At 40.2% G+C, this 14,410-nt stretch overlaps 1 protein-coding gene across 1 annotated transcript in view; it reads right to left on the bottom strand.

The window, feature by feature from the left end:
* Window positions 1-10,505, bottom strand: part of LOC106599141 (calponin-3) — a 29,308-nt gene extending 18,803 nt beyond the window's left edge. The window contains exon 1 of the mRNA XM_014190240.3: window positions 10,217-10,505. Coding sequence (XP_014045715.1) covers window positions 10,217-10,273 — 57 coding nt within the window. The 5' untranslated portion in view covers window positions 10,274-10,505. The remainder of the gene's footprint in view (window positions 1-10,216) is intronic.
* Between the last annotated feature and the right edge of the window lie 3,905 nt (window positions 10,506-14,410).

Here is a 14,410-nt window from a genome sequence, read left to right as displayed (position 1 = left end):
AAGGGAAAACAGAAAATGTGCCATTATTGGCAGAGACGCTTGGAACTGTTACTTATTGGTCTAACTAATTTACGCATGGTGATGTCACTGTGGATGGCCAAAACTCCATCCTATGGAACGCCGTTTGGGTCTTTGCCTGTCAAAAAAGATACACGCGTTAAATAAGCTTTTAATTTTACACGTCAAATAACAGAATTCTATTATAGAATGTTGTGTGTGCTGAATTTGCATGTGCAAGCCAAGTGCCACCACTACTATCAGTAGCACTGTCAAAGCCGTACAAAAAAGCCTGCAAACAAGCACACACCGGCCACGAACGATGTGTTTACAATACCGCATTGTTAATAAGTCATTATTTGTTTGACCGCTACTTCTGGGCTAGCTAGCTAGCTTTAGCTTGGGACCTAGCTAGCACCAATACAACCAGCCTGAAAACAATGACCAGTAGAAACTGCAGTCATTTTCATTATTCTTAGCAATGATTTAGGAATCCTTGCGAGTAAGTATTACCTAGGTAGCCACGTGTTGTTCGCCTATTGAAATTTAACTTCAGTTCATGAAAATAAATAGCTAGCCAACGACTTAACCCCGTTGCCCAAAGCTAACGTTATAAACAGCCAGCTAGCTTCACCTGGCTAGTGAGGCTCGACCGGACCGGGTTATGGGTTGTGAAGCTAGCCACAATTAGGATTAGGCACAATAGTGGAATTTGCGGGTTGCCTTCAAAATAAAATTACCTATTTGAAAGTGATGCAGAAGGTTACAACTGGTGGAATCAGAGAATTAACTAAAGAGAATAAAGGAAAAGACAGAAGAAAATAGCAAACAACAATGCAAAAAAATTAAATAATAATACATTTAAAACAAAGGACATCAAGGACAACTGAAATCATAACAGCAATGCCAACTGTATATGTTTGTGGGGATCAACGAAATGGAGTATCAGTCTACTCAATACCCATGATATTTTTCCCCAACGTCCTCCTCAGAGTTATCAGACTCCAAAACACCCACGCAGTATTGTTTTTCCTCTGGAATAACGCTCAATACACATAGTAGGTTGACAATAAATGTGTCTCAATTCCGTTGTTTCAGAGTCCCGCAATAAGAGCTACGACGCTAATGTTCTCTGGGTGTCACTGAGTAGACTGATACCCCATGTCATTGACCCACAATCCATAGGTAAGGCTGTACAGTGAAATAAGTATGTCCCCAATGCAATTCTAAAGGCTAATACATCCAGTGTGATTTCAACAGATTTGTCAAATTAACAAATTATTGTCTTTTGTTGATTTAATATAACCTCGTTTATTATGATCTATTCAATTATAGCGTAATTCTACTTTTTGTATTAATTTGCATCACGATCAATGACATACCTTTAATTTGAAGGCTAACCGCAAAGTCCACTATTGTGGCTAATCCTTATTGTGGCTAGCTTCACATAGATGGGTCCGACCATTAATCAAATAAGAACTGTTTCATTAATTAGGGTTATTTTTGATGATGACACCTAGCTATATAGTTAGCTAGCTAACTATATAGCTACTGAAACAGATTATGTTGTTTTGCTATGTTTTTGGGGAAGAACATTGTTTGCATCCATCAGCTAGCTAGCTTTTTTTATGACCAGCACTGTAGGTGCGCGAGACAACTTTACCAGCATCATAGCATACGTATCGATGAATCGTTGTGACATATGAAATACGAGTGATAGTGTAATCAATGTTTAACAACTACGTAAAAAAGTAATGAACGTGTTAAATTATTATGTGACGTGCAGTCATTCAGGTCCTGATTGGTCAACAAGCTTATTTGACACGTCAAATAACACTATTTGACGTGTATCTTTTTTTACACGCAAATACCCAAACGACGTTACATAATATCCCACCAAAACAACATGACATTTCAGGCAGTCTTTTCACACAGCTCTTACACTAAAAAGTCCATTATCATAATTTTCACAAGTTCACAGTATTATTCCAATCTCAGTATGGAAATATATACAAAGCACAGGGAAATCACGTTTTTGACTGCACTGGGCCTTTAAAACTTCCCGTGGATGGCTGACAGAGGGGAGTGTGTACAGTTCCTATTCGGGTCTAGCAATCTCTCCTCTACAGCCCAACAATAGCTCCAGTGTTCTTGGGACTTGATAGAGCAGAGCTAGCTAGGCATTCAGAGAGGAAAGAGGGGGAGTAAAGCAGAAATTGATTAATCTTTCTCTTTTCTCAGGCATACAGAGAAAGAAACCCCCTCGTCTTATACTACCACTCCTGCCCACGCAACTGGAAGCATTTCCTGATGGGTCTGTGGAATGGAGAGAACATCTGGACTGAAAAAAGAATGAGAGTGCCGTATTGTAAACAGGCCGCTCCTTATGGATACGACTTTACTGTACTGCATGTTGCAAAAATCACAAGCTTTGTCCTCCAAAAACCTCTTACTGTTTGTTACCACAAAACCCACAATCTGTCCAAATATTGGTTATCCATTTATTGGAGAGGAAATAGCATTGAATGGAGCCTTAACAATAGAGACAGCTGGTGAGGCGTTAATAAATGATTAACCTTCCGTGGCTCTGGAAAATGTTCAATGGAGTGGAATGATGCAAGGATGATGAGCATGAGGTGAGGTAGAAACAATTCACCATGTCTGTTTATGTCGCCCTAGGCCCATTGTCATATTGCTGTTTGTTGTAGTGCTGAGCAATTCACCCATTTTTCAGTTTTTAAACACCTAATTGACCAACTCGGTTCAATTATTTTAATTCCATTTTGTGTTTTTTTTCTGTGAGCTCAATGCGCACATTGCAAAGTTTCTCTAGAAATAAATCAGATCCAGCCTGAACTGTGCATGTAGTAGGGAGTTGTAGTTTCCAGCAGGCCAATATTCTGCATATATAGTTTAGTGCATAAAACATGGTAATTAACTTCAATGAACATAATCCATTGTGCATCTACCTGTCCGGTCTGTATTTCTTTTACGCCTGCTACAGAAGAGAGAAGAATGCACGATCGTAAGGGGATATAGAGAGAAGCTTTAGCTTCGCGAGGTATCTCTACCTGGAAATACATAATCCAAGTGATTGATAGTTGGTATTTATTCAGCAGTCATAAAAGTATGCCTTACTTACTTTGAAGAACTACAAAATAGTGATTTTGTCAGATAGCAGCTCTATAGAGATGAGATGATGACTTGGCATGATATAATAAAGTCATCAAATAAAACAAATGTAATATACACCGTTACTGAAATATTGTATTAAAGTAACGTGAATAAATTGTTAATTAGTGACAAGCAGTAATGAGCAGTCACTACCATTATGGGACTTATGAATTGTTTTATTCTGTGTTGTTACAGCACTCAACCCAAATAATCTAAACCAAAATCCAAAATCGTGATATTTTTTTCATAATCGAACTGACCTTAAAAAGCACTAATTGTTCAGCACTAGTTTGTTGACATATAGTAAGAACATGTTAACAGAGTCTTAAGTAAAGCTGGAAGGCGGCCATTTTCCACATTGTGTGAACAATAACGTTTTTCCTTTTCCAATTCGAATCTATCCATCCTCAAAAGTGAGCCATGACTCAAAATGTCACTGTTATCCTTAGGACACATCCTCCTGCCCTAAAAATAACCAGAAAGGGGGAAAAAAGACTCCCAATATGTCACAAACAGAAAGTGCTGCTGCTCCATCCTGTGTTTTTCTTGAAGGGCAATTATAGCCTGTGTTTATTTAACAGCACTCAAGGAAGACTCCTTCCTGTTCTCCTTGAGGTGTCAGCGTGGGGTTTAAAGGGCGATTCTGGGACAACCTCAACGGAGGGAGGATGGCCACGTCAGCACTTTAGAGGAGCGTCAACAAAAACATGACATTCCCTCCCAACAGCCATGCGTGTTGTGGTGGTAGAGCTCATTAAAAAGGGAAGGCACACACGAGCACACACACAGCCCCCAGTTTGATTAAATATATGGATACTTGAATCTTTTGCATTTACATTCAATTATACAAAACAGAACAAGTGTCGGGTCTTTCCTGGCAGTTACATGCAAATATTTCCCGACTGATACACTTGAGCATAATCTCTTCAGTCCTCTCTCAAACAACTATCTGCCAAGCCAACACCACAAACATGTCTTTGTTCTGTGTGGCTTGACATGGGCTACCCTTATATAGTGTTTTCAGGGAATATATTTTAAGTCCTATGTATGAGACGCACCGTGCACATGTGTCACTGCAGCCTTATCTGTTGTGAGCAGGAGAGAAAAGTAGCTGCAGACACATAATGCTGCAGATATGATACAAGAACGGTGTGATGAGAGGTGCTTGGCCAAAGTCATTTGAAGTGCGAAAAGGTGTAGGGAATGTGGCTTGAATTAATTCTTATTGAAAATGACGCAAGTTGCGTCTTCGTAGTGAGATTAACCAGTATGTGTTGAATGTTCACATAAAAGAAAGCACATTCTTGAATACCCTTCTCTTTTCTATGGCCTTCACTTCTTTCTATTTGTTTCCTCATTCGGGTATTCATGATATGGACACGTTTGTAGCGGTATAGCCCACTTCTTCTGTATGTACTGTAACTCTGTACTGCATCTCTCAGTAGGTTACAGAGGGGGTATAGGTAGGGTGGCAGTGTAAGGGGTGTGTGCTGACGGCAGAGAAGTCATACGCAGGAGAGCAAAACTGTGGTTCCAACGGCTCAGTTTAATAATAAAAACCCACCGGATTACAGAACAATAAGAAATGGGTACATAACCCGACGCACACCAGAACATAACGTGCACAAGCACTTACAAACAAACAATACGCACTTACAAACAAACAATACCGGACAAGGACATGTGGGGAACAGAGGGTTAAATACACAACATGTAATTGATGGGATTGAAACCAGGTGTGTGGGAAGACAAGACAAAACAAATGGAAAATGAAAGGTGGATCGGCGATGGCTAGAAGACCGGTGACGTCGACCGCCGAACGTCGCCCGAACAAGGAGAGGGACCGACTTCGGAGGAAGTCACGACAGGCAGGTAGCCTAGAGGTTAAAAGCGTTGGCCCAGTAACCAAAAGGTTGCTGGTTTGAATCCCGAGCCGACAAGGTGAAAAATCTGTGGATGTGCCCTTGAGCAAGGCACGTGTCAAAACTTCCAGCCTGGTTTTCAGAATTGCTAGAGGACTGAAGGTTTAAGTGTCCTGTCCTTGAGGCAGCGCAGATGTCAGGCCATCACAGCACCACTTTATTAAAGTCCTCACTGTGAAGTGACCATACTTATCGTAGGCATTTGGCTGATATCGTTCAGTACGATAAGTAGCCTATACTAGAGAAATGTGAAGTTTGAAATCAAATATGATTGTTAATATGGGTGATTGTTAATGGGACAATTGTTGGCTACAACCATCAGACTAGTAGTAGTATTTAAAAGGATAATAAAAAATGTTGCACATCAATGTTATAAACTTATCGTTCTAATTATTGTGAAAGCATCAATTCAGGCAATTTATTGCGATATGGATTTTAGTCCATATCGCCCAGCTCTACTGTATCACTAAAGAAAAAGCTATAACTGCAACAGTTTCAACCCTGTATCAGATTCATAATTACAGGTATTGGCATAGTTGAAACGTTTTGGACGGTATCAGATAACACAATGCAGGAAGCCACAACTTGCAATATGGCTGAAAGCCAGGGAGTGGACAATTTACAAAGCAGGCTAATTCACTTTCATCATTGTTGCAATTACTGGACAAAGCAACGTCCTTTGTAGTGTAGAGCTCTATTGTAGTCATGCATGTTAGGTATTCATAAACAGCACATACAAGCATTTCCTGAGAATTTCCAAATTAATCAAACTGTTAAAGTGCATCACACTAATAAAAGCTAAAAAGGTACAGTAAACATTACCTTCTAACATGGAGAACTGACTTAATATGCAAAACCAATTGACAGAGGATGTGTGTTGAGCTGCTAACAAAAACATAGGATGATGTCAATGCCATTTCAAGTAAGTCAATTATCAATTTCCTGAATCCACTGAGTTGAAATGGAATCGACTCCAATCACCCAAGCCTGCTACACCAGTACAATGTCCTACGTTGTTGCTGTTTGACACAGCCATAGTTGTGAAGATGTTGTGTGGTGCTTTTTAACCATCAAAGTAATAAAGACTGTGTAAGGTGATGCTGACGACAGCCAGTGACACACACACCAAAGCTCCCACTGTGGTCTTGACGTCCAAGTGATGGGAGCCTCCCCTTGTGATCAGCTATTTACTTCCTGGAACACATCTGGGTGCCAGCCTGCCAGGAGTTACCATAAGAACCATGACCAGGAACCCATGTGGAGGGCTCTACTGGGGCTTTAACTATACTATTACGGACAGTTTCCCAGACTCAGTTTAAGCATATTCCTGGCCTAAAAAGCACTTTCAATGGAGATTCTACCTTGAGAATGCTTAAGTCCAGGAGTAGGCTTAATCTGGGGCTGGGAAACTGCCCCAAAGGCTTTGCCTGAACTGCATTAACGTAGATCTTCACTAGAAAGAAATACTAAAAAGTTATAAGGGAGGTTGGCTATGAGGTTTTTGTGCTCCGCTTGACAGTTCAGAGACATTCATGGCACTTCCTATGAAACATAATTATTTTCCACAAGCAGACCACTGAAGGGCTGGCATATCTCCGTCAGACTTCTAATAAAGCGTATCTTCAGCAGACAACGTGGAAAATGTCTCCGCTCACACTGGCAGGCGATAGGGACGGAAGTTTATGGAACCATTGCTTTGCATGGATGGAATGACACACTTCGAGATCCAATTTAAAAGGGAGTGAAATGACAAAGTGTCATGTTGTATAAATGATTGGAGACAAGGGCAGGAAAACGTAATAGGGGGTTTTAATACTCTAACCAAAAATACAACATGCCATGAAAAGGCACGGGGATGAAGCCCAAAACAAACACTTATACAAAAACACAGGGATGTAACCCAAACAAAAGAGCGAGGTTAAACCTCTAATAAATACACGGGACGAGACCCGTAATAACAATATACGGGACGAGACCTGTAATAACAAGTGCACAACAATACACGGGACGAGACCTATAACGAGTACACAATACACGCAGCACGAAAGCCGAAACAACAAAGCACAGGTACTCACAAGACCAACGGACATGGGAACAATAACAGACAAAACAATGGTGAACAGAGGGCACATATATACAATTACTAACCAGGGCGAATGGGAACCACGTGTGCGTAATGAAACAGTTCAGTGACGCCTAGAGGCTGGTGATGTAGACCTCAGGAGCTGGTGCACGGAATGAGCAGCAGTACCGGGGGAATCCACCGGAGAGCAGGTGTGGATATCAGTATAAAAAGATAAAGACGACTGGGGAAAGTTTTTTCAGACTAAGTGGCTTGACCTGGGAAAACTCTGGGCCCTAGATATACGGTAGCTATAAGTGGGTCAAGTTAGGTGGTCAGGAAAAACTCCTGGTGTACTGTGATGATTTCTAGTAGATTTGTACCCAGACAAAGGGAGGTGATCCACCTCTTTAGATCATGTGTGGGACAGACTGAACGTGTGGCTGATAGACCTCTGGGCCATCTGGGGTTCTCCCCAAGAACAATGTGCTCAATTGAACAGAAGTAGGGTTGGGCGATATATCAAATTCATTCGATTAATTAGAATTTATGTTTTTGTGCGATGTTCCAAATGCCTGTATCGCAATAATCTAGTTTATTTTTTATATGAGCGTTTATGTCTGTTTGTTCTCATGTTGTCTTTTTTGTCTCGTCTCCTTGTGCTGTGTTCACCTTCCCATTTACACCAGAAATCTGTATATAATGACGAGATGCTCATATCTCCGCTCTAACAATGGGAGTCGTTGTCCCAAGGGCAGGAAGGCAGACGACAAGCTTAGATCCAAAATAAGCCCATAGAAACACATTGGGCTTATTTGGGACAGATTTTAGCAAGAGTGAAACCTCTCACTTCACCTCTTCCTGTGTGTTTACAGCTTACACATACCAAGCCACTCCTCCTGCCACTCACACCAACAAAGATGAGAAATCACTTCTTCCTCTCTGACAAGCGGTTTCATCTCGCTATTTGCATTTGGTCCAACAGAATCGTTCATATGGACACCAAAACACAGTGGGACCTTATTTTGCCGTAATAGTGGAGAAGTTAACCTTTTTAACAATACCCTTTATATGTCTCAACTTCTCAAATTGCACACAGAGCAGACACTACTCAAACGAGAGTATCTATGAACCTAGATTCTGGAAAATGAATGCTCAGTTTGTCACGCATGGCATTCCAGTAGCTAGTATGGCCTACCGCTAGCAGCATTTCTGCCAAATACTTTTTTACTAGCTGTCTAGTCTGTGTTTTATAAATGTACAATAAGCATATAAGCTATTATATAAAGAATCGGCAACTTGTTCTCATTCTGAGAAATAAGGTAGGGCACTTGATTTCAACATCTGAACAAAGTGGACAAGCATGCTATGCTGTTCAAACAGTTGAAGGCAGACAGAAGGGTGTGTTCATAACAATTCAACTGTTTTGCCTTTTTAGCTAGCAAATCGATCCAAGTTGGCTAAACTTGAAACATAAAGATTAGCTGGTTACTCACTAGCATGTGGGCTTATGCTTGAGAGATTGTTTATGAGACCTGAGTTAATTTTCTATAGTGAATGTACATTATTCATGGTTAATAGTCCGTCTATTTTCATAGACGGACGTGAAAACTAGATAAGTGATTATTGCAAAAAAAGCAGGTTCAACTATTTTGCCTATTTTATCCTAGTGGTTAGAGCATTGGGCCAGTAACCGAAAGGTTGGTGGAGTGAATCCCTGAGCTGACAAGGTAAAAATAGGTCGTTCTGCCCCTGAACAAAGCAGTTAACCCACTGTTCCCAGGCCGTCATAAGAATTTGTTCTTAACTGACTTGCCTAGTTAAATAAATACAAAATATTTTTCCTAGGTATAACTTCATAAGCCCTGAATTCATCTGATTATTGATGACTGTTTGAAATGCAGTGTATCCTGTGCGGCTCAGTTGGTAGAGCATGGCCCTTGCAATGCCAGGGTTGTGGGTTAGTTTCCCATATGGGACCTGTATGAAAATGTATGCATTCACTACTGTAAGTGGCTCTGGATAAGAGCATCTGCTCTTATTCAGAGATATATATTGTGAATAGCCCATAAGTTTGAGAAAACTTTTTTTTATATAATTGTTAGGTCATATCACCCAGCCCTAAGCAGAAGCCAAGAAAACATGGAGGACTTGGCAGGGGGCCCAGCCCATCATTCATCTATTCAAAGCTGAGCTGCATGGTACATCTAACGGACCCTTTAAAACAATAGTAGAAAACTGATTCCATATGAGATAAGGTCTGACAATGAAGGCAATGCTGCAACTTTAGATGGTGTATAAAGTACAATAAACTACAGAGGGGTCAGAGGAGGAGAATGCATTGTCGATGATGTTGTCTAGTTCTGTAGACTTCACTCAGCAGTATAGGGGCCCCTACACCGCCCATACAGGCTCCACCCACTATGGTGGAGCAACAGTGAGTTGTTGGCCTTGCCATTCATTCATGAAGCTTTCATCCTTTCCTTTGACATGAACCAGAAGCATCAAATAAGATCATAAAGGAATATTGTACATTTGTACATCCCGCATCACTGTGTAGCCTAATTAAAGGTTGCATTTGTGAAAGGTCTGGGAAAAGGGGCCCGAGAATGGACATATTTTTATTACAGCCTCGTTGGTGATGTGTGTTGATCACTAGTTTCCAAGGTAGTGTTCCAAAACAGACATATTCTCAGTGCAGATGCATTATGTTGAAGACATTAAATCACAACCCATTTGCAATTTGTTGTGCGGGGTATTCTGCACTATGTAACCTGGTAGACTATCCTTTTCAGGACAACATTTACAAGACAAAGGGCACATTGACTGATCATCATTCATATGCTTCTGAAGTACGTGGCCATTTGCCATCACACACTTTCCATAAAAGGAAAACCAGTTCCAGGTCGTCTCGAGGGAAATTAATGCATCGACTGATGCGAAGCAGTTTCACGTGGGCCACTTGATGAATACAAATAAATCGTTTCTTAAATAAAAACGTACAAAAATCTAATTGCATCAATTTGATAGGTAAAATAGTAGTCCTAATAGTCACGCTTACCTTGCTTCTCAATTCTGCAGTCAACCCGTACACTGGTCCCTTGTTGAATTGAGTCATGTTCCTTTGTTTTGCAAATGTAAAACTGTGTCAATAATTTGCAACAAAAGTTGCTGCTTCTTCCAAGTTTCCTCTGTTACAAAGTAACACGTTCCGTGCAACAGTGTGAAACCGTCAACCTTCTAAATCGAGATAGTTTGCTTCTTCAGCGAACAGATGGAGAGAGAGAAAGGATCTGCGTTCGTACAGAAAGTTTGAGTTGCAGTAGCTCCTCTAGACCAAAGAATAATGTGCAGCGCGAGAGATACCCGCGGCAAGCCAATCAGAAGCCTTGAATTTCCGTGCGCTCGCTGTTAAATGGAGGATAGATCTATGGATAGCGCTGAATATAAGGATGTAAGAAAGAAAGCCTTCGGACAAACAAAATGTTATTCACAATAACAGATTCAGAATTTGTTTTGTCAAGTTTCCCCTGATTAGGCTATATTATACTTATAACTTTCGATAATGTTGCATATATATCACAATGTCATCAAAAATAGAATTAAATTACAAACAATCCAACGTTTTTATGAAGATATATAATTTGATATAGTAGGCTACAAGTCATGAAACATCTGCCTATTTTCCTCAAAAACATGGATTAGAATACTAAAGCAAAGCATGGGGGTGACAGTAATACTGCATCCTTCCACAATGCATTGGGAAATGAGAATAAGTTCAGTTTCCATTTACACTGAGATCAGCTCTAAAAATAGTAAAGGATACCTAAGTCTCTGTGTATACTATCTCTACATTTGCTGTCAGAATGCAAACAAATCCTTTCCTCCATCCCTCCCTCTTTCCATGTGTTTCCTGTCTATTGAGCAGTGCTGTCAAGGGACACCAAACCTCCATAAACAGGAAGACTGTCCACAATAGAAACTTGCTGCTAGAACTGCTCATCCTGAAATAAACACAAACAGAGCTAGCCCCTGAAGAACTCCCCATGCTATTCCCACTATGAGAGCTAGCTAGGTCCCATTTTTGGCCTTTCTTCTGAACAACCTAGGTAGTCTAGGCCTAGTCTACTAGTCTGTTTATACTCACAAAATAGTTCTGGGTTAAATTTCTGAGGAAAAGTTGTTTGAAAAGTTTAGGAAATATACAACACAATTTTTTTCAGGATGACAGTCACATACTAATACTGTACATTTGCCTCATAGAAAGATTCAAGTGTTTGTTATTATTAATGTTGTATTGAGTGTTGGGTACACACCGAAAAAGGTTATATTGCTTGCTTCATATATGACACCCCTAAAGGTTATATATAAAACCCTTTCTTCACTGAACCAAAATTGATTCCATATAGAACCCTTGGGTTCCATATAGAGTTCTATATGGAGCCAATTTAAGTACTATATAGAACCTTAAGCGCTGACATATACTGTATGAAGCAAGCATAGAACCCTTTTTTGGTTCTATCCAGAACCTTTTTTTTCTAAGAGTGTACTGTATGTCAAACATTTTCATTCTGTATATGAAACATGCTGAAACATGAAACATAATCATGCGTATGATTCCATTGTTTTGGTTGTAACTTAGGTGATGAAGAGAAAAAAAGTAAGGGAGAGAATTGGTATTCACCTAGGTAGGTTACAGTTTCCACAAAAGAGAAAAACAAACTGTGAATGGAAATTCAATTGCCTTTTTCCAGTCATTTATCCTGCGTGTTTGCACAAGCAGTACAACTGTAAAGACTCCACTGATCTTACTCAGCACTTCTTCCTGTTTAACCTGTTGCATAATTATTACTGTGCATAATTTTTTGTTCACCAACAACTACTGCCAACGGCACACTTACTGCAGGTAGTCTACTACTAAATGCTGAAGCAGTGACTGTTAACCGTTGTGTTTTTCCTTAGGAAGGAAGAGAGACAGTTAAGACTTTCAGTTTAACAAAAAATGAAAGTGTTTGCCCAAATGACAAACATCCAGTGGTGACCTGTCATTTATTAATATGATTTTTTTTAAATACAACAATTTTGGGGGTTGCCTGTTTTGCATGTTATTTTGACATTAATACATGTCACATATCAGTTGCAAACAATGTAAATAAATACAAATAATCTTTCAGCTAATAAAGCCGCATACAAACTTGGTCTCTTTTTTGCTTTCTTGAGTAAGGCAGCTCCAAAATGCAGGCGTTTCAGCCTAGCTCAGTGCTTTCTGTGGTGGTGTGGCAGCCAGTGTAAAATATGGACCGTAGGGGTTGGTATTGTTCTCTAGTTGCTCCGTGATTGGCTCAGCGTTCTGTCACTCATGGGGACACTGCGTCACCACAAAATCTAAGGGTAGAGCAAAAAAATTCAAGGCACTTGGATGCTACCACAGAGTTACACTAAAAGTGCCCATCCAAGAAGGCTCAGGGTCATAGGCCACAGATAAAATGACATCAAATCATGTTATATCTACAGTAGCTTTGATTGGACTGATCAACATCATACTTTCAAAATCTTAGCTAGCAAGCTAGCAGTCATCATCATGAATCAAGTCGACAATCTCCTGGAAAATTATTTTTTTATCCTTGTTATATGAAGAGAAATAATGAAGAGAAATTATAGTTAAAACGTTTCGGTGCTCATCAGCTATTGGACATAAACATTACACAAGTTGGAAATCGCAAATTCAACAATGAGTGGTTTAGAAGGAATCAGTGGCTAACTGCAAGCATTGGCAAGCAATCACAAGCCTCATATTCAGTGGAGTGGTTGTGTGGTCCCTAGTTTGGGTTTAAGGGGTCTCTTTTCCAAACTTAAAAGGATACATTTTCAACATTGGCCATGCTGTCAATCCAGCTTGACTTCTGCTGCGCTTAAAACAACTGGAAACTGGAAACTGGGAAATCTGACTTCAGTGGGTTCAAGACAACTGGGAACTCGGAAGAAAATGAGCTCCGACTGGGAAAATACGTTTTGAACCGTCATCCAACTCGGAATTGCATCACGGGAACTCGGGCCATGTTCTAGAGCTCTGACCTGAAGATCACTGACATCATCATGATTCGATCTTGAAAGCACCATAAATCAGACAATGCCAGACTTTGATGACAAAGTTTGATGACAAAATTTGCCCACGAAGGACTGTCGCGCCACCTTCCTGTTCAAGTGAACACAGCACAACAAGGTGAGTCCAAAAATGTATTGTTTGCTGCTGCATAAATGATTTAATATGCCAGGGAAATATGTATACTGTAGCTAAGAAAGTAATACTAAGTGTATGTTCTGTAGTAAGCTGTTAATAGCCTATGTGCCTCACCCTAATAATTTAGTCCCTTTTCCACTCTTAATTTCACCTACTGTTCTGATTTGGTGGTGCACATGTAGCCTATAGACTGTTTTAAAGAAATGTCATCATCGAATATTGTAAGAGCTTTCATTGTCTGCTTGATGTATCCTACGGTTCTGACTTGGTGTACAGGGAGAATACTGTAAGAACGGCCCATGTTCTGAATTCTGTCGCTATACATTTCAAAAGTGCTGAACAAATAGTCATATTGACTACATCCGTTCTAGCTCGGTCATTAATGTCTTAATCGAAATTACGGATTGCCTTTAATCCGCTCGTCATCCCCTTATGCCATAGTTTGTACATTTCAATTGTCAGTAGAAACCACATTTGTTTAAGCAAGTGAGCCATATCAGCTTTGTTTTTTTTAAGGCAGTAAATGAGGCTGAATGAACTGTTTCGCTGCCAGACAAGGCTCCGCTGATAGCCAGATCTAGCAGTGGTAATGTTTTGGGACTGCTGTTGGGACTCCGCTGTCGGGACAGCTTTATGTAGGCCCTAACAGTTTGTGGACACCGTTTGTCACCGTTATAGTGCAATTAATTTATTGTTTAGTGTTGTGTTGTGTTGTGTAGTGGCTTTGCTGGCATGCATGTAAAAAAAATGTTGCCCCACCAAGATTTACATGCTAAAATCGCCACTGCAAACATCTGTCGAAGACATTTCTCATGAAAACTGTCAGTGGGCTTATTTCAGCAGGGCAGAAACCCATATTATAATGCCAAGACATTTACTGTGAAGTCCATCAGTAATTTTTGTCACTCTCTACATCAGGTCCTGCCAGCAAATACATGGCATGGATCTTTATTGCTGAGTGTTAAAAATGGGGAGAAAGATATATGTTTTGCATGTGTGTGTGTGTGTGTGTGT

This window comes from Salmo salar, chromosome 03 (assembly GCF_965601325.2).
Source record: "Salmo salar chromosome 03, fSalSal1, whole genome shotgun sequence".
Taxonomy (NCBI): domain Eukaryota; kingdom Metazoa; phylum Chordata; class Actinopteri; order Salmoniformes; family Salmonidae; genus Salmo; species Salmo salar.
The sequence above is the reverse complement of the archived record's forward strand: the minus strand, read 5'-3'. Positions and strand labels throughout refer to the sequence as shown.